The sequence below is a fragment of the Apodemus sylvaticus genome, chromosome 4 (genome assembly GCF_947179515.1).
Source record: "Apodemus sylvaticus chromosome 4, mApoSyl1.1, whole genome shotgun sequence".
Taxonomy (NCBI): Eukaryota; Metazoa; Chordata; class Mammalia; order Rodentia; family Muridae; genus Apodemus; species Apodemus sylvaticus.
This window is the reverse complement of record NC_067475.1, coordinates 6,642,647-6,665,857: the sequence shown is the minus strand read 5'-3', so window position 1 is coordinate 6,665,857 and position 23,211 is coordinate 6,642,647. Positions and strand designations below refer to the sequence as shown.

The window sequence follows — 23,211 nt, the reverse complement described above, 5'->3', positions numbered from 1 at the left end:
TGTGCCTCATAGAATGCCTTCCCTTAAGGACTTGCTGGCACTGTAGTCATAAAGCTCTGCCCTGCCCTCCTTTCTCCTGGCTCATTTTCACACTCCTGACTGGAGGACCCTCCCCTCTGTGATAACAAAATGTTTGGCATCGGTGTCTCTGCACCATCATTCAGTTGTAATTGTGGGATAAAGCTAAAGCATTACTATAGCGTGAGCAATTTTGTCACTAATTATCTGTCTTAATTAGGGTTTTACTGCTTTGAACAGATACCATGACCAAGGCAAAAGGCAACTCTTATAAGGACAACATTTAATTAGGGCTGGATTATAGATTCAGAGGGTCAGTCCGTTATCATCAAGGTGGGAGCATGGCAGCATCTAGGAAGGCATGATGCAGGAGGAGCTGAGAGATGTACATCTTCATCTGAAGGCTGCTAGCAGAATACTGGCTTCCAGACAGTTAGAATGAGGATCTTAAAGCCCACACTCACAGTGACACACCTACTCCAACAGGGCAACTCCTTCTAATAGTGCCATTCCCTGAGCCAAGTATGTGCAAGCCATATTATCCATTTTAGAAAAGAAGGAAGGGTTTTAAGGGCCTGGAGAGATGGCTCACAGGTTAAGAGCTCTTCCAGAGGTCCCGAGTTCAATTCTCAGCAATCACATGGTAATTCCTAGCTCATAACCATCTGTAATGGGATCCCATGCCCTCTTCTGTTGTGTCTGAAGACAGTGACAATGTACTCACATATATAAAATAAATAGATATTGAAAAAGAAGAGGAGGAGGAAGAGGAGGATGAGTAAGAAGAAGAAGAGGAAGAAGAGGAAGAAGAGGAGAAGGAGGAGGAGAAGAAGGAGGAGGAGGAGGAGGAGGAGGAGGAGGAGGAGGAGGAGAAGGAGAAGGAGAAGGAGAAGGAGAAGGAGAAGGAGAAGAAGAAGAAGAAGAAGAAGAAGAAGAAGAAGAAGAAGAAGAAGAAGAAGAAGAAGAAGAAGAAGAAGAAGAAACAGCAGCAGCAGCAGTAGCAAGGTTTTTAAATCCAAATGACTTTAGCCTCCATCATGTTAGAATGTTGAGGGCAGGATCAGCAAACAGAATAAAAACAAAGAAGTGAGGTAAGTAGACAAACCCACCCTACCCAGGGGTGGTCCTAGTCTTGGGGTCCATCAACATAAGAATATACATAGAAACCGAGGTGGAACATATGTTTTACTCAGCTATGATGAGTGAAATTTCAGGAAAATCAATGAAATTGAAGATTAAATGAAAAAGCTAGTCTTAGACTCAGAAAGAAAAATTTCACATTTTTGGCCACATGCAGAATCTGTGTTATAAAGTTCTAAAGTGTGGGAGAATGAGGAAGGGCATTAAGGAGGAAATATGAACAAAGCACAATGACATGTGTACAAATATAACCTAACGGTAAATATGAACAAACACAATGACATGTGTACAAATATAACCTAACGGTAAATATGAACAAACACAATGACACGTGTACAAATATAACCTAACGGTAAATATGAACAAACACAATGACACGTGTACAAATATAACCTAACGGTAAATATGAACAAACACAATGACACGTGTACAAATATAACCTAACGGTAAATATGAACAAACACAATGACACGTGTACAAATATAACCTAACGGTAAATATGAACAAACACAATGACATGTGTACAAATATAACCTAACGGTAAATATGAACAAACACAATGACATGTGTACAAATATAACCTAACGGTAAATATGAACAAACACAATGACATGTGTACAAATATAACCTAACGGTAAATATGAACAAAGCACAATGACATGTGTACAAATATAACCTAACAGTAAATATGAACAAACACAATGACATGTGTACAAATATAACCTAACGGTAAATATGAACAAACACAATGACATGTGTACAAATATAACCTAACGGTAAATATGAACAAACACAATGGCATATGTGTAAAAACAGATCCTAGTGGTACTTACAATTTTGTACACTAGTTAAATGCATGAAATAAAGTAGCTAGTAAGTATCCCAAGCGGACGATGGAGGTGACAACCCCTAACAGATCAGAGAAAGGCACATTCAAGTTACCATATCATATGAGAGCACACTATTGAAAACTCCACAGACACAGGAGATAAGGGGGCATTGTGAGCAACTGCATGCCAGTAAGTTTCCAAAGTCTTTGAGGGGTACGACTTAACAAAGTTCATTCCATTGGAATTACATCTCATCTGTTTCATTCGAGTTTTCTATGGAGTATAGGTACTGATGGCCATGCTCATGAAAGCTCTGTAAAAGGTAAGGAAGGAAGAATAACACTTCACACAATGCTACACGACACTGAGGAAGGATAATGCCACTGCCCTGCTATGGAGCTAGCTGTCTCTTCCACCATCACTTGTTTAGACTGGATTAGAAAGGCTTCTCTCATTTCGAGACTCCCTGTCAGCAGCGGGTGTGTCCTACCTCCTGATGCTTCTGTTACAAAAGGACTCTGCTCTCTAAAGCAGAGAAACTCCCCAGATGTGCATTAGGTACCAATGAACTCACACAAGTCACCACACTCAAGTTTTAGAAATGTACACAGCTCCTTACTGAGTGTATGTGCACAAATATACACATATGTAACTAAATATCCTTCAGTTCACCCTGAAAGGAAAAATGTCAGCAATCTACCGTGTCCTTTATCTGTAATTGTGCCCTTTACCTATAAGGGTTACTTAAATTTGAAAAATATCCAGAGAGGTTTCATTTTTAAAGAGGAAGCATATTTGAAAACAAACCAAAATTCATTTGATTGCTTTTAAGAACAAAATAGCTGGACCTGATAGTATATGCCTTTAATCTCGGCACACAAGAGGCAGAGGCAGGTGGATCTAGACTGGTCTATACAGTGAGTTCCAGGACAGCCAAGACTACAGAAACCCTGTTTCAAAAAACAAAACAAATAAAATACAACAGACAGAAAACAATAAATAAACTTTAGAACATAAGTTTTTATATAGTAGGAAAATAGTATAGGTTGTAAGTTTGTTGAAAAGTATATAAATTATGTATTTAAGTAAATATTTGACTAGCTTAAATATACTAATTCTTCAACTACCCAAGATGCTTCTTACCTAAGGCATAAACATCTCCTGGGCATCAGTGAGGTACACTTTCCCAGGACATTTTCATATTTTCACATCACTGTCCCTCAAGACAAGCTGCGTTTCATAAGGGAAATAGTGTCGCACATGGTACCTGTAACACATACCGTATCTTGCTTTGGGATTTGAACCAAAACAGAAAGCAGCTGCTCCGTATCCAGGAATCTTGATATGACTGCAACAGAAAGTGGGCATTTGAACTTCACAGACCAGTCAACACAAGGGTATTCTGGGGTCATTCACTGCAGCACAGACGACACATGTCACAGAGAAGTCAATAGTGACTTAGGCATAGCCAAATCCCAGTCAATTGTTTACACCTTATATAATCACAGGGCAGGAAAGAGATCTCGTGTTATGGCTGCCTGCCCCAACAGGACAGAGTTATGTCATGGCTGACCACAGCTAGCCTGCTTCAGGCCCATGACGGATTGTGAACTTAGCTGACTATGGTCACATGTTTCCTGAGTAGCACATATAACCCCATACTTTAAATGAACAGGTAACTCCTCATTTGGCTAGGAGAACCTACATTAAGGCCAGTGGGTGGGTAACTTGTTTAGCTCTCAATGCCCCCCCAAAAGAACAGTCCCAGCAGTAATGAACTCAGTCTTCCTCCAACCCCTGCTATAGTCTTCATAAGACCCCCTGGTCAGCACAACCCAGCACAGCAGTATTCCTCTGAGGATCTCACACTTTGAGAGTTCTTATGTTTCCTTAGTAAACACGTTTGTCTACTTATTTCCTCTCCGTGTTTCCTTATTCTTTGTATTCTTCCTTAGAAATCCTGAAGTCAATGGCTTGAGGTGGCTTTGGACATTGTTAAGTTTCTGGGACACTAGCTCCTCAGTTAGGCCCACTAAGAGCCTAGAAAGGATTTGTCTCTCTCAAAGAACCCACTTCTCTGCTTCAACAAATAAGCCTGAGAGCAGTTTAGGAAACTCCCTGAAGTCAATCTCTGGCTTCCACACCCATGCACACATGTATATGAGCACACATGTGACATATATATACACAAACATGCATACTTTACACCTATCCACAAACACACAAAGAAATAACTTCAAGTTCTGGGCTGGGAATTTGTGCTATGAACCCACGAAACTTAACATCAAGTTTGATAGTGGTTGTGACAGAATATGAAGATTGACGTGAAAGTGACTTCTTGTGCAAGGATGTGCATCAAAGACAAACCAAGAGTGATGGGACAATGACAGAAAAGGAAAGTGACAAGAACATGCTTTCAGTGAATGTGATGGCACACACTTGCCCATAATACAAGCACTCTGAAGACAGGCAAATTTGAAGCCAGTCTGGGTTATATAGCAGATCCTGTCTCAATGAGAAGGGTGAGCTATAACTCCAGTTCAAAGGATACAACACCTCTGGCCTCTGAGGCCACCTACATGCATGTGGTACACATAAATTCACTCTGTCACACATGTACACATAAATAAAAATATGTCTTTAAGAAAGGAAAGAAAGGGAGAGGGGAAGGGTATGGTAGAGGGAAGGAGGAAAAGTAAAGGAGATGGAAGAGAAATAAAATAAAGGAAAAAGAGAGAAAGGGGGAAAGAGAAGGTGAGAGGGACGATGGAGGGGAGAGAAAGGAGGGACAGAAGCCTTCCTGCAGAAGGCTTGGCTGACCCTGAAAAGGAGTTCAGGAGTTCAGTCACACTTGGCCAGTGTGAGAAAGCTGGGCTTTCACACCATTAAAGGGCTCTACTTACCCAAAAGCAGCCTCTGAGCACAGCCTAGGTGTGACATCAAAAGCAAAAGCACACAGCAATATAAGAGGGATCCAAGAGGCTCGGGGAGCTAAGCACACCTGCAATGGTGCCTTGGACACAAGCATCTCAGTGCACTTGTGAGACCAGAAACAAAGTGGCAGTGGACTGGGATGTGCTGAAGAAATGACAGTGACCTTCCACCGTAAAAATCAGAAGGAAAACTACAGCGAGAGCCAGAGAAGGTGACGTCCAAGGAGAATTCAAGTCCCCATGGAAAAACCCATGAACACACAATGACCAACTCAGGAGATTGGCCAGTTGGACAGAGGTGCAGCCACATGAAGGAATTAGCAGCAGACAGGCACAGAGTACTGCTTCTAGACAAACAGGACAGGAAAAGTGGTGAACACACTGCATTTAGTGCAGGAAGTTTACGACATTTGAAATCTGGAGCTTGACACACTTCACAGTGAAACAACTTCAAATTTTGGCACTGAGATTTACACTAATGCTAGATAAATAGCAAACAGGATATTGCTGTGAACAATAAAGAAAAAAGCTAAAGGTTCAAAGGGTCCTCTTCTGAGGGCTGGAGAGAATGCTTAGTGGTAAAAGCATTGGCTGCTCTTCCAGTGGACCTGAGCACCCACACAGCTGCTCAGGACTACCTGTGACTCCGGCAGCCTCTTCTGGCCTTGGCAGGCACCAGACACAGCTCACTGACATACGCATAGGCAAAACACCCATACACATTCTAAAGATTAAAAAACAAAAACAGCTTTCAAGATGTGCACTTTCAGTGACCTACCTTTTAGAAACTTAAACAAAAAACCTTAAATGAACTGACTGCATTTTAATTTAAATTTAATTATAGTGGCATGTCCTATAATCCTAGCACTTTGGAGACTCAGGCAGGAAAGTCTGGGTTTCAAGACCAACCTGGGCTACATTGAGACTCTAAGTAAGTAAGTAATCAAATCTGCTCACCTGACTGAAGTCCGAAGAAGAGCTCTTCGTCCTGAAGCAGCTCCTGGACACAGTCCAGCCGCATGCTGATCGTGTCCACATCAACCAGCGGCTCCAGTATGTTGGAGCGCAGCCGTCGGCTTCCTCCCGGAGTCTTGGTGTAATTTAAAACACCAAAGAGAGTGTGACTACTCCTTCCAAAGACAAGGCGGGAATCACATTAAGGAGAAAAAGAAAATTCCTTTCCCTTTTAACTATGAAATGAAATAATTCTATAATCTACATCTATGATGCACAAACTTTATTATACAGAAAAATTACATGGGGATCCTAATTCAGTAAGTCTGACTTAAGGCCTAAAAGACACATTTTGTTTATGTTTATGTTTGGTTGATTATTTTAGACAGGGCCTCCTGTAGCACAGGCCATCCTTGAACTCACACCTCAGCATGACCTTGAACTCAAGACCCTCCCAACAGCAGCTCCTAAGTGCTGATATTAGAGGCATGGGGTGTGATCGCATCTGGTTTGAGAGTCTTGCTAGATCCCAAGTATATCATCACTGAACCACATGTGATTAACAAGTATCAACAGCATCTCCTACACTAAGCCTGAGCACACAAGGCAGACATGGTTCCTATGCCCATGGGCTTTACAGGTCAGTGACTGACAGCCAATAATTTTCATCAATCTACTGCTCATGTCCAAAGACACACAAAAGCATAGGGAGAGATAGACAATCATGTTCTTCCTATGATCTTGGTCTGATGTGATGACTCAGTGCGTGATGGTGCCTACCACCAAGACTGGTGACTGGAGCTTGATCCCTGCAACCCACATGGAAAAAGGAGAAAACCAAGTCTTGCAAATTGTCCTCTGACTTCCACATACATGTTATGGAATGTGTGTGAGCATGCATACACTCACACACAGTTAAATCATTATAAAACAAATAATTTTTAAAAATTACCAGAGTTGGTCATTGGCTTTCTATGTTCTTATAAACACAAGTTGGGTAACACAAAATCAACTGTAGAGCAGTTTCAATGGATATGCTAGTGGTGTCACGTGGCAGCTAAATGTATCTGTATCCCTCCTGACCCATGGCAGTGAGCATCTGCCTATAAATTTACTGGTGTCCACATAAAAACACGACTTTGATCTCATAGTGAATAAGACATGGATTACTCTAAAGCCAAATATAAGTAACTATGGCCCAGGAATGCAGATTTAGGTTACCCCAAATTCCATGTGAAATGGACAGAGTTTCATAAAATTTGTATTGTAATAGAACAAAGAAGTTCCTAACTTGGGGCACTTGTAATATGCTGACGGACCACTGAGTAGGGATAACAGCAAAGCAGAAAAATTTCATCTACAGGCCTCAGATGCTGTTTGATGACTCTGGGCCTTTTGGTTGGTGTAAAAATACAGTTTTGTTAATTCATTGCAAAGTGTTTTTATGTGTTTGTCAGAGGTGGGCGTGGCAAGCTGTTACAGTCCAGGTGACTCCAGGCCCCTTCACAGGCAGTAGTTCAGCCTCTCCACCTCACCACATCCTAACCAGCTCATCAGCCTTGTGGAAGGCACAATGGCTTCCTAGGAACTCAGGCTCACACAGGAAATCTGTTATCTCTTTTGATTACGGTCTTTCACCTAATCTTGGCAACTGAAGTTTTATTTTTTGTTGGTTAGTTAATACAATTCTTTTGAAAACCTGGTTTTGTGAAAAATCTGAGTTCAGAAACAACACAGTGGTGATTTAAATGTTTATTTACTGTTTCTCCACTGATAATTTAAAGAACTTTTAAGCAACTAATCCCAGAAGCTGACGACATGAAATTTAGTAAGACAGAGGAAAACGTCAGGTTGTCTTACCTGTAGTCCTGGTTATTAACTAACAATTCCAGGTTTTGGGCTGATGATGAATCTATCATGGCTGTCTGCTCACTACCTTGGAAATAAATCTTCAGCGATTTGGGTGCATACACTGAATTTTGAATGAATTCAACATACTTTAATAAGGCTGCAGCGGCTGCAAGGCAGTAATACCTGTGAGTGACCACAGTACAACAGTATAAACCTAGGATAAATAAGCCGCTGCTGCTGTAGAAAGAGACATTTAATCCACCTGAATATCAGGAAAATTCAAAACATTCAGAGAGTAGCTCTTAAATTCAAAGGGGGAAAAAAGACATTGAGAATGCCAATTTTGAGAACTAAGTAAATAATATTCCATTGCTTTAACAATGGATACATTTTCACTTGTTTTTACAGCAGTCTAGTCTAGAGCTGCCTGGAGTCCACCACAGCCTTGAGCACCATCCTTACAAGTGCTGGGATTACTGAGGAGAGCCACCATGCGGGGCTAGAAAAGGCAGCCTTTGAAGTCTGTCACTTTCAGGACAGTATACTTTAATACACTGCTTATTACTGTGGACAGGACAACATTCAGCAGGGGAGGGTAGTGCATTTTACCTGGGTTAAAGGAGGGTAGTGTCCTCTAACCCCAGCACATGGGAGACGGGGACCAACTTGGTCTACATAGGAAGTTCCAGGCCAGCCAGGGAACATAGTAAGGTGGAAGAAGGCAGTGGATGGGGATGAGGAGGAAAAAGAAAAGGGAAGAAGGAGGAGGGAGAGGAGGAGGAGATGGAACAGGAAGAAGAGGAGGAAGACAAAGAAGAGGGAAGGAGAAGGAGGGGGAGAAGAGGAGGGAAGGGAAGAGGAGGAGGCAGAAGAGGAAGAAGAAGAAGAGGGGAGGAGGAATAGGAGGAGGGAGAGGAGAGGAAGAGGGAGAACAGTAGCTGTTTCTTCCTTAAGACATTCTCACTTTATAGGCCTGACTAACGAGGAACTTAGTACATAGCTCTAACTGACCTCAAACTTGCAGCAATCCTCCTGCCTCAGTCCCCTAGAGTGCTAAGATTACAACTATGGGCTGTATTCTTGACCTGTCCAACTATTTCTCTCTTCTGGGATTCATATATCTAGTATCCCGTAGCCAATCAAATCTTCTCACTATGAAGGAAGTGGGCAGCAACTATCATAGCAATAAATTAGAATTCATTTGGAGAAAATCTAACTTACACCAGAAATGTACATATGTACCTTGTCCATAAGTTTTAGTAACTCTTGTATGTCAGTAATAAATGTATGTGCATTTTGAGCCAGGTACTGTCCCAGATGTAGTAATACAAAGAACAAAGAGAAGGCTTCCCCTGGGCAAGCAGCACTGGAACGCTGTGACTCACCTGGACTGAACCTCCATTAGGACTGAGCTGAACTCGGCTATGCACAACTGTTCAATGTACTCTAAGCCCTTTGTTTCGTTGAAGTATTTCCTTTGGACTGTAGTGAAATTAACGTTCTGAAAAGAGATTTAAATTTTAAAATAAATCATTAATTGGCATGCAGTCTTGAATTCTGATCCCTTGTCTAAGTCTAGTGGATCACCTACAATCACACTAGAGAAGCTGGGGCAGGAGGATTTTCATGAGTTCAAAGTAGGATAACAGATTGTCCTAAAAACCAAACAATCTGCACAAAAAATAACTCTGCTTCTTAAAGACTTTGCAGTATATGAATAGGTATCTTAAATATTGTAGAAAGTTAATTTTTATTGTTTCTGATATTTAAATAAAGGCTTATAAAATGAAAATGGAAACTGAAAGTGGTGGCATATACCTTTAATCCTAGCACTTCAGAGGCAGTAGCAAGTGGATCTCTGTGAGTTTGAGGCGTGGTATAAATTGTGAATTCAAAGGACAGCTATAGCTACACAGTGAGACACTTTTAGAAAAAAGAAAGAAAATGGCTATCCATCTTTCTGTGAGAATAACAGTACAATCTATAGTTCTCAGCTAAACATTATTTTCATGAACTTAACTGAAAACATATTAAGGAAAATAATAAAATTATAAGCATGAGAATCTCTGCCATGTAGGACGTGTATTCCATGGAAACATCACACAGATTTTCAGGTAAGTTACAGTAACTGGGGAAATGGGACACCTTCATATCTAGGCAGTACAATGGTGGAAATACATCAACTCCATTGTCAAACCCAGGAGCTGAGCTTCCATGGAGCAAGTTATTCAAGGGTGATATAGTGGCTCCTGAGTATTTTATTCTTTGTTTATTTTGTGGGGTTTTTTTTTTTTTTGAGACTAGATATCTCTGTTTTGTCAAGGATGGCCTGGGTACCATGACTAATGATAGTGGCACTATTTAATGAAGCAGATGGAAAAGGACTTTTGGGGAGTGGGGAGCCAGAAAAGGGGAAATCATTTGAAATGCAAATAAAAATATATCAAATAAATAAAAAAAATGTAAAAAAATAAAGTTGTGAACTAAGAATTTAATTACTTTGAAAAAATAGGAAGGGTAGATAAAGGCAGGTGATGTCAGCACTGAAGTTAAGACAAGAAGATCAAGAGTTCAAGGCCAGCCTGCATTACATGAGATCTCTCCCTCACCTCAGAAAGTAATGACAAGAAAGATGATGGAATAGTGGACAATGGAGTGTGTTTGCTAAGACTAAAGAAGACATCAGCAGGAATGAACACATGCATATGCCAGGACCTGGTTAAGTGTCTCATTTATCTTACAAAAACTCCACAACATGAGTCTTTTTGTTCCAATGTTCTGTAACCAAAATTCTGAAAAGTCAAGCAACTGTTCACATATCATCCACTTTATAGAATTAGACTTCTTTAATTGTGAGGCTTGTGACTCTTTCAATTCATACTGCTTCTGGCTTAAGAGGTACTCTGGTAAGTAGAAACAATAATAGCACATCAATTTTTCTCCCTTGTAATACTTTTGGCTGAAATTTTTTTGTGCTTTGCTCAGGATTTTTTGTTTTGCTTTTTTTTGTTTGTTTGTTTTTTGTTTTTTGAGACATGGTTTTTCTGTGTAGCCCTGGCTGTCCTGGAACGTACTCTGTAGACCAGGCTGGCCTCAAACTCAGAAATCCGCCTGTCTCTGCCTTCCAAGTGCTGGGATTAAAGGTGTGCACCACCACTGCCCGGCGGATTTTTGTTAATATATAACAGCATCCCTGATACTATCTCCAATCACTTTATATAAAACACCTGCTTTTAAAACACGCCCCCAAAACATTTAATTTTACCAAATGATGGCTCCTGAGCCGGACGCTGTGATGAAGGCCTGCTAGGGTAGAGAGGCAGAGACAGCGCCCAGCTCACCTTTCTCATCAGGACGTCAGGAAAGGAAAAAACAGTTCTCCTTCTTCACACTGCCTTATAAACTCTCCCAAACTAAATGTCTTTTCTACTTCCTGTGTGTCTCTCTATCCATTCTCCTGTTTTTTCCCTACGTTCACTCCGTGTCAATTGGTTGCTTGCTCCACCTCTTGACCTATAGTTGATTTTATTCAATCTTGTTTACAACAGACAGAAAGCTGGAGCTGAGGCATACCCCAACAAGAAACAGGTTTTTCCAGAATACAATCTTGGGATTGACAGGGTGAGCAAATAATATTCTACAACAAATACCATTTCATTACTGATAGAAAAAAACTGAAGCTCACAGAGGTCAGTAAATTTGCTTATACAAAGTCTCTATAGCCCAGATTTGTAAAAGGGCAGTCTGTCTCCTCTGCTCTTGAAGCCATCTTAAATGTTCTGTATATGTTGCACTGCCCTTTGAAGATGTGTTACAGCAATCCCACAGTCCACGGCCGTGGTCCGCCTGTGGATTAAAGTTTGCTTCCCTACAGGCACAAGCACAAGCCCATGACAACGAGAGCACATTCATGAGTCACTCCAGTTCTTGGTGGAGTAGGGGATAAACAACGCAGAAGCTGTGAGCACCTTTCCCTGGGATTTATCTGTGGACCAAAGAAGCTTTTTTTCCTTGGTCATAGCAGCCTAAAGTCAATAATATTTATCTTCCTGAACTTCACAAGTCACCTATCCATAATAGAAAGAAAAAAAAGATGTTTGGGGTAAGAAGGTAGTGATGAAGATTTCTTTTCCAAACTCTGGGTTCCTCTGAGCCCTCTTTTTTTAAAAGTAGACCTCATCTTTGCCCAACAAACACAATGCTCAAGTCTGTCTACCAGAGTCACTATTTCAGACCTCATTCAAGAGACCTGTCTCCTGCTGTCTGTATTGACAGTAGAGCCTAACTTCAACAAGAGCCAGCTAGCACATCCAGGCGGTTCACATACACCAAGCCTCTGCTGTCTGTGTTTACACCTTCTGGACTCTTATTAGCCCATGTTCATTACCCTCTCGGGATCCTTTATTTTCCCATTAAAATTCCCAATCACCTCAGAAAATGAATCTGAGTTTGGTTCAAACTAGGCTCCTTCTCCTAATCTAGCTATTGGGATCCAGGAATCGCCTTACAAACCACACAGCTGGACAGGGATAGTTTACTGAGCAGATGGCCCAGGGCAGGTCCACCAGGGCCCTGGTCCAGATTCAGAAACAGAACCATGATGCCTGAATTAAGAACCAGAGGGTCTTTAAGCCCCAAATCCACAAACATCTGTGCCAAGTTATTTCACCACTCAGGATTTAGGGAGGGGGGGCTTCCTTAGGAACATGTCTTTGTTGTACACTTATCCTGCTCCCATTGACTGAGATATTCAATTGTAGCAGGTTTTGTCTTGGTTTTTTTTTTTGTTTGTTTTTTGTTTTTGTTTTTTGAGTCAGGGTTTCTCTGTGTAGCCCTGGCTGTCCTGGAACTCACTCTGTAGACCAGGCTGCCCTCGAACTCAGAAATCTGCCTGCCTCTGCCTCCCAAGTGCTGGGACTAAAGGCATGCACCACCACTGCCTGGCTATCATTTATGTCTTAATTTTCCAACCAGGACATCAGTTACCCACATACATGTCTCTTTCTGTCAAGTAGGATATCAGTTTCCAGGAAAGTCTTGGGAACTTAAATTTTGCTGGACCATTATTCAAAATTTAAGACTTATACCAAATAGATTTTTATATTGCTTCAGGTGTCTCTGTTATGTTGAGATCCATTCCAGAGATAGCTTATACCATAAAAGCTTAAATTACACACAGGTACAGAGTGCTGTTTGGGTGGTTGGTTTGGGTCCAAGCTTATTGTGGGTAACTATATGTGATGGTTTGTATTTGCTTGGCCCAGGGAGTGGCACAATTAGAAGGTGTGGTCCTTTTAGAGTAGGTGTGTCACTGTGCGCTTGGGCTTTAAGACCCTCATCCTAACTACCTGGAAGCCAGTATTCTGCTAACACCCTTCTGATGAAGATGTAAAACTCTCAGATCCTCCTGCACCATACCTGCCTGGATACTGCCATGTTCCCACCTCTAAACTTGTAAGCCAGCCCCAATTAAATGTTGTCCTTATAAGAGTTGCCTTGGTGGTGGTATCTGTTCATAGCAGTAAAACCCTAAGACATAAGTTGGTACAAAGGACAGGGGTATTGCTGTTATAGGCCTGACCATGCTTTTGTTTGGAAGGATGTGAATTTTGGGACTTTAGTAGTGGAATGCTTTACTTGGAGCGTATTGGGCTATCCTGGTAGGAATATAGAAAACGTTGTTACTGGGAGTGATCTGAATTGTGTGGACCTGGCCCAAGAGAATTCAGTGGAGAATTTCACTATGTGGCCTAGAGACTGTTTTTGTGGTATTTTGGTGAAGAGTGTGGCTGCTTTTTGCCCTTGTATGAAGAGTCTACCTAAGGCTAAGGTAAAGAGATTTATATTAATTACATTAACAATGGGAATCTCAAAAAAAAAAAAAACAAAAAAAAACGGAAGAGACTTTGTTGTCTGGTTAAGTCTCATGAAGAGCATTTTGAACAAGCACAGCAAGCTGAGAAAGGAAATATATAAAATATATGGTATTAAAGGGGCACCAAGAAGTGAAACTGAGCTGAATCCTTTGTTCAAGGATATTAAACTGGATTAAGGGAGTACTGACCTTGGTGCAAGGTCCTACCCAGCTAAATTTAGGTTCAGGCTTGGTAGTACAAGCTTTTATAGTTAAGTGATTGGATGAATCTCAAAAGAGACTTTGAACTTTGGACTTTTAACACTGTTGAGACTGCTGTAGACTATGGGGACTTTGGAATTGGACTAAATGTATTTTGCATTATGCTATGTTTAGGTATGGACCCATAGACTCATATGTTTGCAAAAGCCTAAGGGGGGGGGCGGGAAATGGAATGTGATGGTTTATATATGCTTGGCTCAGGGAGTGGCACTTTGAGATTAGGTGTGATCTTGTTGAGGTGTGTCACTGTGGGTGTATGCTTTAAGACCTTCATCCAAGGTCTTAGCTCCTCCTGCACCATGCCTGCCTAAGTGCTGCCATGTTCCAGTCGTGATGATAATGGACTGAACCTCTGAATCTGTAAGCCAGCCCCAATTAAATGTTGTTTTTATAAGAGTTGCCTTGGTGTGGGGCCTGTGTCCTACATGGAGATCAGCAAAGGGGGTGACTCCCCCCTGCCATCTTCCTTGCCTGCCGGGGCAGCAGCACCAGGTACTGAGATATCCAGAGGTTAAGATCTCTGGGGGCGCAAACCACCAGGGGTCTGCCTGCGCCCAGGACCTGAGCACATAGGCAGTTATCTACCAGTCAGCCTATCGTGGGGCCTGTGTCCTGTGTGGGGATCAGCAGAGGGAGTGACTCTCAGCAAGACTCAGCAGGGTTCCAATGGCACAAAAGAGGTAGGCAGCACATCAGCAATCTGGGCCAGTGGAAACCCAGGCATCCAGTGTCACAGAAATAGCCTTAAAGGTCCATAGGAGGTTGAAGCACCAGTCAGTGACAGTAAGACCATCTAACACCAGTGAGAACTAGATGGCTAAAGGCAAACGTAGGAATATTACTAACAGGAACCAAGGCGTTATGGCAGCATCTGAACAGAATTCTCCAACAACAGCAAGTCCTGGATACTCCAACACACCAGAAAAAACAAGAGCTGGATTTAAAATCACTGGTCATATGCTGTTAGAGGAACACATGAAGGACATAAAGAAATCTCTTAAAGAAATCCAGGAGAAAAATGATCAAAAGCTAGAAGCCCTTACAAGGGAAACACAAAAATCACTTAAAGAAATTCAGGAGAATATGGGTCAAAAGATAGTAGCCAATAAGGAGGAAATGCAAAAATCACTTAAAGAAATACAGGAGAACTTTGATCAACAGGCAGAAGTCATGAAAGGGGAAACACAAAAATCTCTCAAAGAATTACAGGAAAACACAAACAAGCAAGTGAAGGAACTGAGCAAAAACATCCAGGATCTAAAAACAGAAATAGAAACAACTAAGAAATCGCAAAGGGAGACAACTTTGGAGATAGAAAACCTTGGGAAGAAGTCAGGGGCCTTAGATGTAAATATCAACAACAGAATACAAGAGATAGAAGAAAGAATCTCAGATGCCGAAAACACCATAGAAACCATGGATTCAACAGTCAAAGAAAATGCAAAATGCAAAAAGCTTGTAACCCAAAACATCCAGGAAATCCAGAACACAATGAGAAAGCCAAACCTAAGGATTATAGGCATTGATGAGAGTGAAGATTTACAACTTAAAGGGCCAGCAAATATCTTCAACAAAATTATGGAAGAAAACTTCCCTAACCTAAAGAAAGAGAAGCCCATGAATATATAAGAAGCCTACAGAACTCCAAACAGACTGGACCAGAAAAGAAATACCTCCCATCACATAATAATCAAAACCCCAAATGTACTAAACAAAGAAAGAATATTAAAGGCAGTAAGAGAAAAAGGCCAAGTAACATATAAAGGAAAACCTATCAGAATTACACCAGACTTCTCACCAGAGACCATGAAAGCTAGAAGATCCTGGGCAGAGCTCATGCAGACTCTAAGAGAACACAAATGCCAGCCAAGACTACTATACCTAGTGAAACTCTCAATCACTATAGATGGAGAAACCAAGATGTTCCATGACAAAACCAAATTTACACAATATCTTTCCACAAACCCAGTCCTACAAAGGATAATAGGGGGAAAACACCATTACAATGAGGGCAACTATACCCTGGAAAAAGCAGGATAATAACCTTCTTTCATCAAACCCAAAAGAAGATAACCACACAAGTATAAAATTAACATCAAAAATGATAGGAAGCAATAATCACTACTCCTTAATATCTCTTAACATCAATGGACTCAATTCCCCAATAAAAAGACATAGACTAACAGACTAGATACATAAACAGGACCCTACATTTTGCTGCATACAGGAAACACACCTCAGTGTCAAAGACAAAAACTACCTTAGAATAAAAAATCTCAGGAAACAAGCCGGAGTTGCCATTCTAATATCAGATAAAATTGACTTTCAACCTCATGTCATCAAAAGAGACATGGAAGGACACTTCTTGCTGGTCAAAGGAAAAATCCACCAAGAAGAACTCTTAATCCTGAACATCTATGCTCCAAATGCAAGGGTACTCTCATTCATAAAAGAAACTTTACTAAACCTTAAAGCACACATTGCACCTAACACAATAATTGTGGGTGAGTTCAACACCCCACTCTCCTCAATGGACTGATCAGGAAAACAGAAACTCAACAGGGAGACAGTGAAACTAACTTGAAGCTTTGGACCAATTGGATTTAACAGATATATATAGAACATTTCACCCTAAAGCAAAAGAATATACCTTTTTCTCAGCACCTCATGGTACCTTCCCCAAAACTGATCATATAGTTGGTCACAAGACAGACCTCAACAAATATAAGAAGATTGAAATAACCCCGTGCCTCCTATCAGATCACTATGGAGTAAAAGTGGTCTTTAACAACAACAAAAACAACAGAAAGCCCACATACACATGGAAACTGAACAATACTCTACTCAATGATACCTTGGTCAAGGAAGAAATAAAGAAATAAATCAAAGACTTTGGAATTTAATGAAAATGAAGGCACAACATACCCAAATTTATGGGACACAATGAAAGCAGTGTTAACAGGAAAACTCATAGCTTTGAGTGCCTCCAAAAAGAAATTGGAGAGAGGGCGGGGCAGTGGTGGCGCATGCCTGTAATCCCAGCACTCTGGGAGGCAAAGGCAGGCGGATTTCTGAGTTCGAGGCCAGCTTGGGCTACAGAGTGAGTTCCAGGACAGCCAGGGCTATACAGAGAAACCCTGTCTTAAAAAAAAACAAATCCAAAAAAAAAATTTAAAAAAATAAAAAGAAAGAAAGAAAGAAATTAGAGAGAGCATACACTAGAAGCTTAACGGCATAACTGAAAGCCCTGGAACAAAAAGAAGCTAATTCACCCAGGAAGAGAAGAAGACAGGAAATCATCAAACTCAGGGCTGAAATCAATCAAGTAGAAACTAAGAGAACCATACAAAGAATCAACAAAACCAGGAACTGGTTCTTTGAAAAAAATCAACAAGATAGATAAACCCTTAGCCAGACTAACCAAAGGGCACAAAGACAGTATCCAAATTAACAAAATTAGAAAGAAAAAGGGTGATATAACAACAGAAACTGGGGAAATTCAAAAAATCACCCGATCCTACTACAAAAGCCTGTACTCAACACAACTGGAGAATCTGGAAGAAATGGACAATTTCTTAGACAGATACCAAATACCAAAATTAAATCAGGGTCAAATAGATCATCTAAACAGACCCATAACCCCTAAAGAAATAGAAGGGGTCATAGAAAGCCTTCCAACCAAAAAAAAGCACAGGACCAGATGGTTTTAGTGTGGAATTCTATCAGACCTTCAAAGAAGACCTAACACCAATACTCTTCAAACTATTCCACCAGATAGAAACAGAAGGAACACTACCCAACTCATTCTATGAAGCCACAATTACACTGATACCAAAACCACACAAAGATCCAACAAAGAAAGAGAATTTCAGGCCAATATCCCCTATGAATATCGATGCAAAAATACTCAATAAAATTCTTGCCCACCGAATCCAAGAACACATCAAAACGATCACCCACCATGATCAAGTAGGCTTCATCCCAGGGATGCAGGGATGGTTCAATATAAGGAAATCCGTCAATGCTATCCACTACATCAATAAACTCAAAGAAAAAAACCACATGATCATTTCATTAAATGCTGAAAAAGCATTTGACAAAATTCAGCATCCTTTCATGCTAAAAGTCTTGGAAAGAACAGGAATTCAAGGCTCATATCTAAACATAGTAAAAGCAATATACAGCAAACTGGTAGCCAATATCAAGCTAAATGGAGAGAAACTTGAAGCAATCCTACAAAAATCAGGGACTAGACAAGGCTGCCCCCTCTCTCCATATCTTTTCAATATAGTTCTTGAAGTCCTAGCTAGAGAAATTAGACAACATAAGGAGGTCAAAGGGATACAAATTGGAAAGGAAGAAGTCAAATTATCACTATTTGCAGATGATATGATAGTATACTTAAGTGACCCAAAAAACTCTACCAGAGAACTCCTACAGCTGATAAACAACTTCAGTAAAGTGGCTGGTTACAATATCAACTCAAGCAAATCAGTAGCCTTTCTATACTCAAAGGATAAGCAGACTGAGAAAGAAATTAGGGAAATTACACCCTTCACAATAGCCACAAACACCATAAAGTATCTTGGGGTGACTCTAACCAAACAAGTGAAAGACCTATACGACAAAAACTTCAGATTTCTGAAGAAGGAAATTGAAGAAGACCTCAGAAAATGAAAAAAAATCTTCCATGCTCATGGATTGGCAGGATTAATATAGTTAAAATGGCCATCTTACCAAAAGCAATCTACAGATTCAACGCAATCCCCATCAAAATCCCAACTCAGTTCTTCATAGAGTTAGAAAGAGCAATTCTCAAATTCATCTGGAATAAGAAAAAACCCAGGATAGCTAAAACTATTCTCAACAGTAAAAGAATTTCTGGGGGAATCAGTATCCCAGACCTCAGACATTACTACAGAGCAATAGTGATAAAAACTGCATGGTATTGGTACAATGACAGGCAAGTGGATAAATGGAATAGGATTGAAGACCCAGAAATGAACCCACACACCTATGGTCACTTGATCTTCGACAAAGGAGCTGAAAACATCCAGTGGAAAAAAGAAAGCCTTTTCAACAAATGGTGCTGGTTCAATTGGAGGTCGGCATGCAGAAGAATGCGAATTTATCCATTCTTATCTCCTTGTACTAAACTCAACTCCAAGTGGATCAAGGACCTCCATGTAAAACCTGACACACTGAAACTAATAGAAAAGAAACTGGGGAAGACCCTTGAGGACATGGCACAGGGGAAAAGTTCCTGAACAGAACACCAATAGCTAACTATCTAAGATCAAGAATTGACAAATGAGATCTCATAAAATTACAAAGTTTCTGTAAGGCAAAGGACACTGTCAAAAGGAGAAAACATTAACCAACAGATTGGGAAAGGATCTTCACCAACCCTAAATCTGACAGAAGGCTAATATCTAATATATACAAAGAACTCAAGAAGGTAGACCCCAGAGAACCAAATAACCCTATTAAAAAGTGGGGTACAAAGACTTTTCACATGAAGAATTTTGGATGGCTGAGAAGCACCTTAAGAAATGTTCAGCATCATTAGTCATTAGGGAAGTGCAAATCAAAACAACCCTGAGATTTCACCTCACACCAGTCAGAATGGCTAAGGTCAAAAACTTAGGAGACAGCAGGTTTTGACGAGGATGTGGAGAAAAAGGAACATTCCTCCACTGCTGGTGGGATTGCAAGATGGTACAACCACTTTGGAAATCAGTCTGGCAGTTCCTCAGAAATCTGGGCATGACACTTCCGGAGGACCCTGCTATACCACTCCTGGGCATATACCCAGAGGATTCCCCGGCATGCAATAAGGACACATGTTCCACTATGTTCATAGCAGCCCTGTTTGTAATAGCCAGAAGTTGGAAAGAATTCAGGTGTCCCTCAACAGAGGAATGGATACAAAAAATGTGGCATATTTACTCAATGGAGTACTATTCAGCCATCAGAAACAATGAATTCATGAAATTCTTAGACAAATGGATGGATCTGGAGAATATCATACTAAGTGAGGCAACCCAGTCTCAAAAGATCAATCATGGTATGCACTCACTGATAAGTGGACATTAGCCTAGAAATGTGGAATACCCAAGACATAATCCACACATCAAATGATGTCCAAGAAGAACAGAGGGTTGGTCCCTGGTTCTGGAAAGACTCAGTGCAGCAGTATAGGGGAATACCAGAACAGGGAAGTGGGACGGGTTGGATGGAGGAATAGGGGGAGGGAAGAGGGCTTATGGGACTTTCAGGGAGTGGGGAGTCAGAAAAAGGGAAATCATTTGAAATGTAAATAAAAAATATAGCGAATAAAAAAAAAAAAAGAGTTGCCTTGGTCACGGTGTCTTTCACAGCAGTAAAACCCTAACTAAGACACTATACAAAACAGTTCTATTGGCTTTTATCATAACTGGTGTTTAAGGACACAAAACATAACAAAATATATAAACAATCTTGGCATTAAAAAATTTCCTACTAACAATAAAAACATATGAAAAGGTTTTCTTATAATGGCAGGCTAGCCAAGTAACTTACCTAGGCCTTAATATTCCATGTAGGCCTTAATGTCTTACGTGGGCCTTAACACTAACAGTGTTTTACTGATTGAGAGACTGTCCTTAACGTGTACTATAGTCTGCCTTATTTTTGACCACAGGAGCTATGAAGTCTAAAATGCTCATTCTTGACTAAACTAAAGTTGGATTTCTGCTATTTACAGCCAAGGCCTACAAGGCCTAATCAAAACAGCACGTTGGGTGTCACTGCATGTGCCTTTAATCCCAGAGCAGGCAGAGCCTGGCAGATGTCTAGATTTGAGGCAAACATGGAACACAAAGCCAGATCCAGGCCCACCAGGTTACATAGTGAGATCCTGTCTCAGAACAACAACAACAACAACAACAACAACAACGGCAGCAACAACAACATTTGACACCAGCTGAGCCATGTGGGAGCTTTAAGAGCTCCAGGAAACGTATGTGACTGCAGGTGCTCGGTGAACAAGAGAGCCCAGCCGACCGGAAGCCTTAGCTTAGGAAGTCTGCAAATGCAACAGAATAATGTGCATTTGGACAATAATTTGCACCTTTAGGGATTATTCCACCTGCAATGCTGCCAGCTGTTTGGAAGCACAACCACCATTTGACAAGACAGATGAGCCAAGGAAGAGGCAAACCACACCTTAGAGGCTCTGACTGAGTTGTCCTCAGGGTTGTCCTGTCACAGTCCCAAAGAGGGAGATACATTGGCAGGCTGAGGAGGAGTGTAAACTGGAGTAAGTTAAAATAATTCCCCCACATAGATGAAATTGTGTAGAGGAAAAAGCACTTGCAAAAAGCTGCCACCCCCCTAAGACCAGGAGAATTTCAGTTTTGGCTGGCCTAACAGCAGTCATCACTTTCAAAGAAATAGGGCTTTCAGTATAGGGCAAAACCAGAACAGGGAAGTGGGAAGGGTTGGGTGGGAAAACAGGGGGAAGGAAGGGGACTGATGGGACTTTCGGGGAGTGGGGGTCTAGAAAAGGGGAAATCATTTGAAATGTAAATAAAAAATATATCGGGGGGAAAAAAAAAGAAATAGGGCTTTCTGTAAGGGTCTGGGTGTGTCCCTTGTATAGTCTGAAAAACCTGTGATGGCTGATGTGAAATACCAACTTGCCCCAACTTAGAATCTTCTGGGAAGAGAGTTCCATTGAAGAATTGTCTTTATTGGGTCGGTCCACAGGGCGACTGTCTTGACTGCTAATTAATGAGAAATCCAAGCCCATCATGAGTGATGCCACTGCCTAGGTAGGGGATCCTGAACTCATAAGGCAGGAGAAAGTCGGAGGAAAACAAGCAAGCAGGCAGCCTGAGTCCACTCCACTCCACTCTTACCTGTAAATGTAATGCAACTCCCTGCTTAAACTCCTGCCTTCATATCCCTGCAATAATGGACCACCCCACATAGCCCCGGCTGTCACAGAACTCACTATGTAGACCAGGGTGGGCTAGAGGTCAGGCATCTACCTACCTCTGCTACCCTGGGATTAAAGATGCATGCCGCCACACATGGACTGTACCTTGCAATTGTTAAAATAAACCCTGTCTTCCGCTAAGTTGCTTTTTGGTCAGAGTGTTGGGTCACAGCAGAAAAAAATAGAACTAGAACCCCTCTTAGCTACCCAATATAGTTTTCTTTTGTGCTTTATTAAAGTAAAACACTGGTGACAAATCATGAGTACCCTGACTCATTTTTATGATTTTTTTAAATAATATTTTAGACTATAGTTTGCATTAATTGACTACCTTAGGACCTTAGTCAAACAATTTCTTTTTTGTAATATTATAACATGTATTCTAAATAAATACATTTTGAATGTTACCAGAATGAAAATCTCTTACCTTAAAATTTTCTGTGATCAGAGTAAACAACTTGGTTGAATTTCCCACAATACAAGCAGTATTTGACATTATTATTTCCAAAGGTGATAAAACTTGGAGTTTAGTGATCACCTGAAATTGTTAAAATAATCATTTTCTAAATGTAAGTGGTTTCCAAAGTAATTTTATATTCTAAAAAGTAAACTGTTAAAGTGCACGGATAAAGCCCAAAGTCTGAATTTAATGTTTCAGTCAAAATACATTTTAAATGATAATATACTAAACATCTATACCTAGGTACAAATTTAAAATACCAGAAAGATAGGTCATGTTTTACTCATTGGTTTCTAGCAGTTTAAATTCAAAATTAATCTCAGTTTTTCAAATATTTATTCCTAACACAAGATTAAAGAATTTTTTTTTGTTTTTGTCTTTGTGTGGGTCTAGAATTATTTCAGATTTACAAGTTGTAAAAAAAGCTTACCTTTGCATATGTTGTGTTGTCTGCAAACTGTGACAACATAATCTGTGGGCTTTTTAAGTCGATGCTCGCCATGCCTATCTCGCCTCTGGCCAGCCCTCTTCCTTCCACCACTGCTACAATGATTGATGGGGCATGAGCAGACACCGCAGAGGATGCGGCTGGAGACAGTCAGCATAAAGAACACATATGAATGTTAATGACTGCCTATAGTTCCTTCATGGAAGACCTCAGAGTCCTAAGTCTAGTGGCTTTTATGTCTTTTGTTTATTCTTTAATAATGTCATCCATACATGCACACAATGTGTCCGGCTCAGACGCAGACGCACGTGTCGTGCCCTTGTCTCACTCCATGAACACCCAACTCCCACGCCATTTCTCCTTCCACGGTCACATCCTCTTCTCAGTTTCCTGAGTCCCATTAGTACTGTCTTCAGGAGTGGTCTCATCTTGCTGCCTTGACCTTGTGCAGCTCTTATAA

The 23,211-nt window shown here is 40.8% G+C and overlaps 1 protein-coding gene across 1 annotated transcript in view; it reads right to left on the bottom strand.

Moving 5' to 3' along the window:
- Positions 1–23,211, bottom strand: part of Msh4 (mutS homolog 4) — a 56,339-nt gene that overhangs the window by 26,340 nt on the left and 6,788 nt on the right. The window contains exons 3-8 of the mRNA XM_052178820.1: positions 22,734–22,891; positions 22,271–22,381; positions 9,112–9,227; positions 7,736–7,909; positions 5,879–6,051; positions 3,269–3,336 (exon numbers count right to left, since the gene is read on the bottom strand). Of these exons, the coding sequence (XP_052034780.1) occupies positions 3,269–3,336; positions 5,879–6,051; positions 7,736–7,909; positions 9,112–9,227; positions 22,271–22,381; positions 22,734–22,891 (800 nt within the window). The remainder of the gene's footprint in view (positions 1–3,268; positions 3,337–5,878; positions 6,052–7,735; positions 7,910–9,111; positions 9,228–22,270; positions 22,382–22,733; positions 22,892–23,211) is intronic.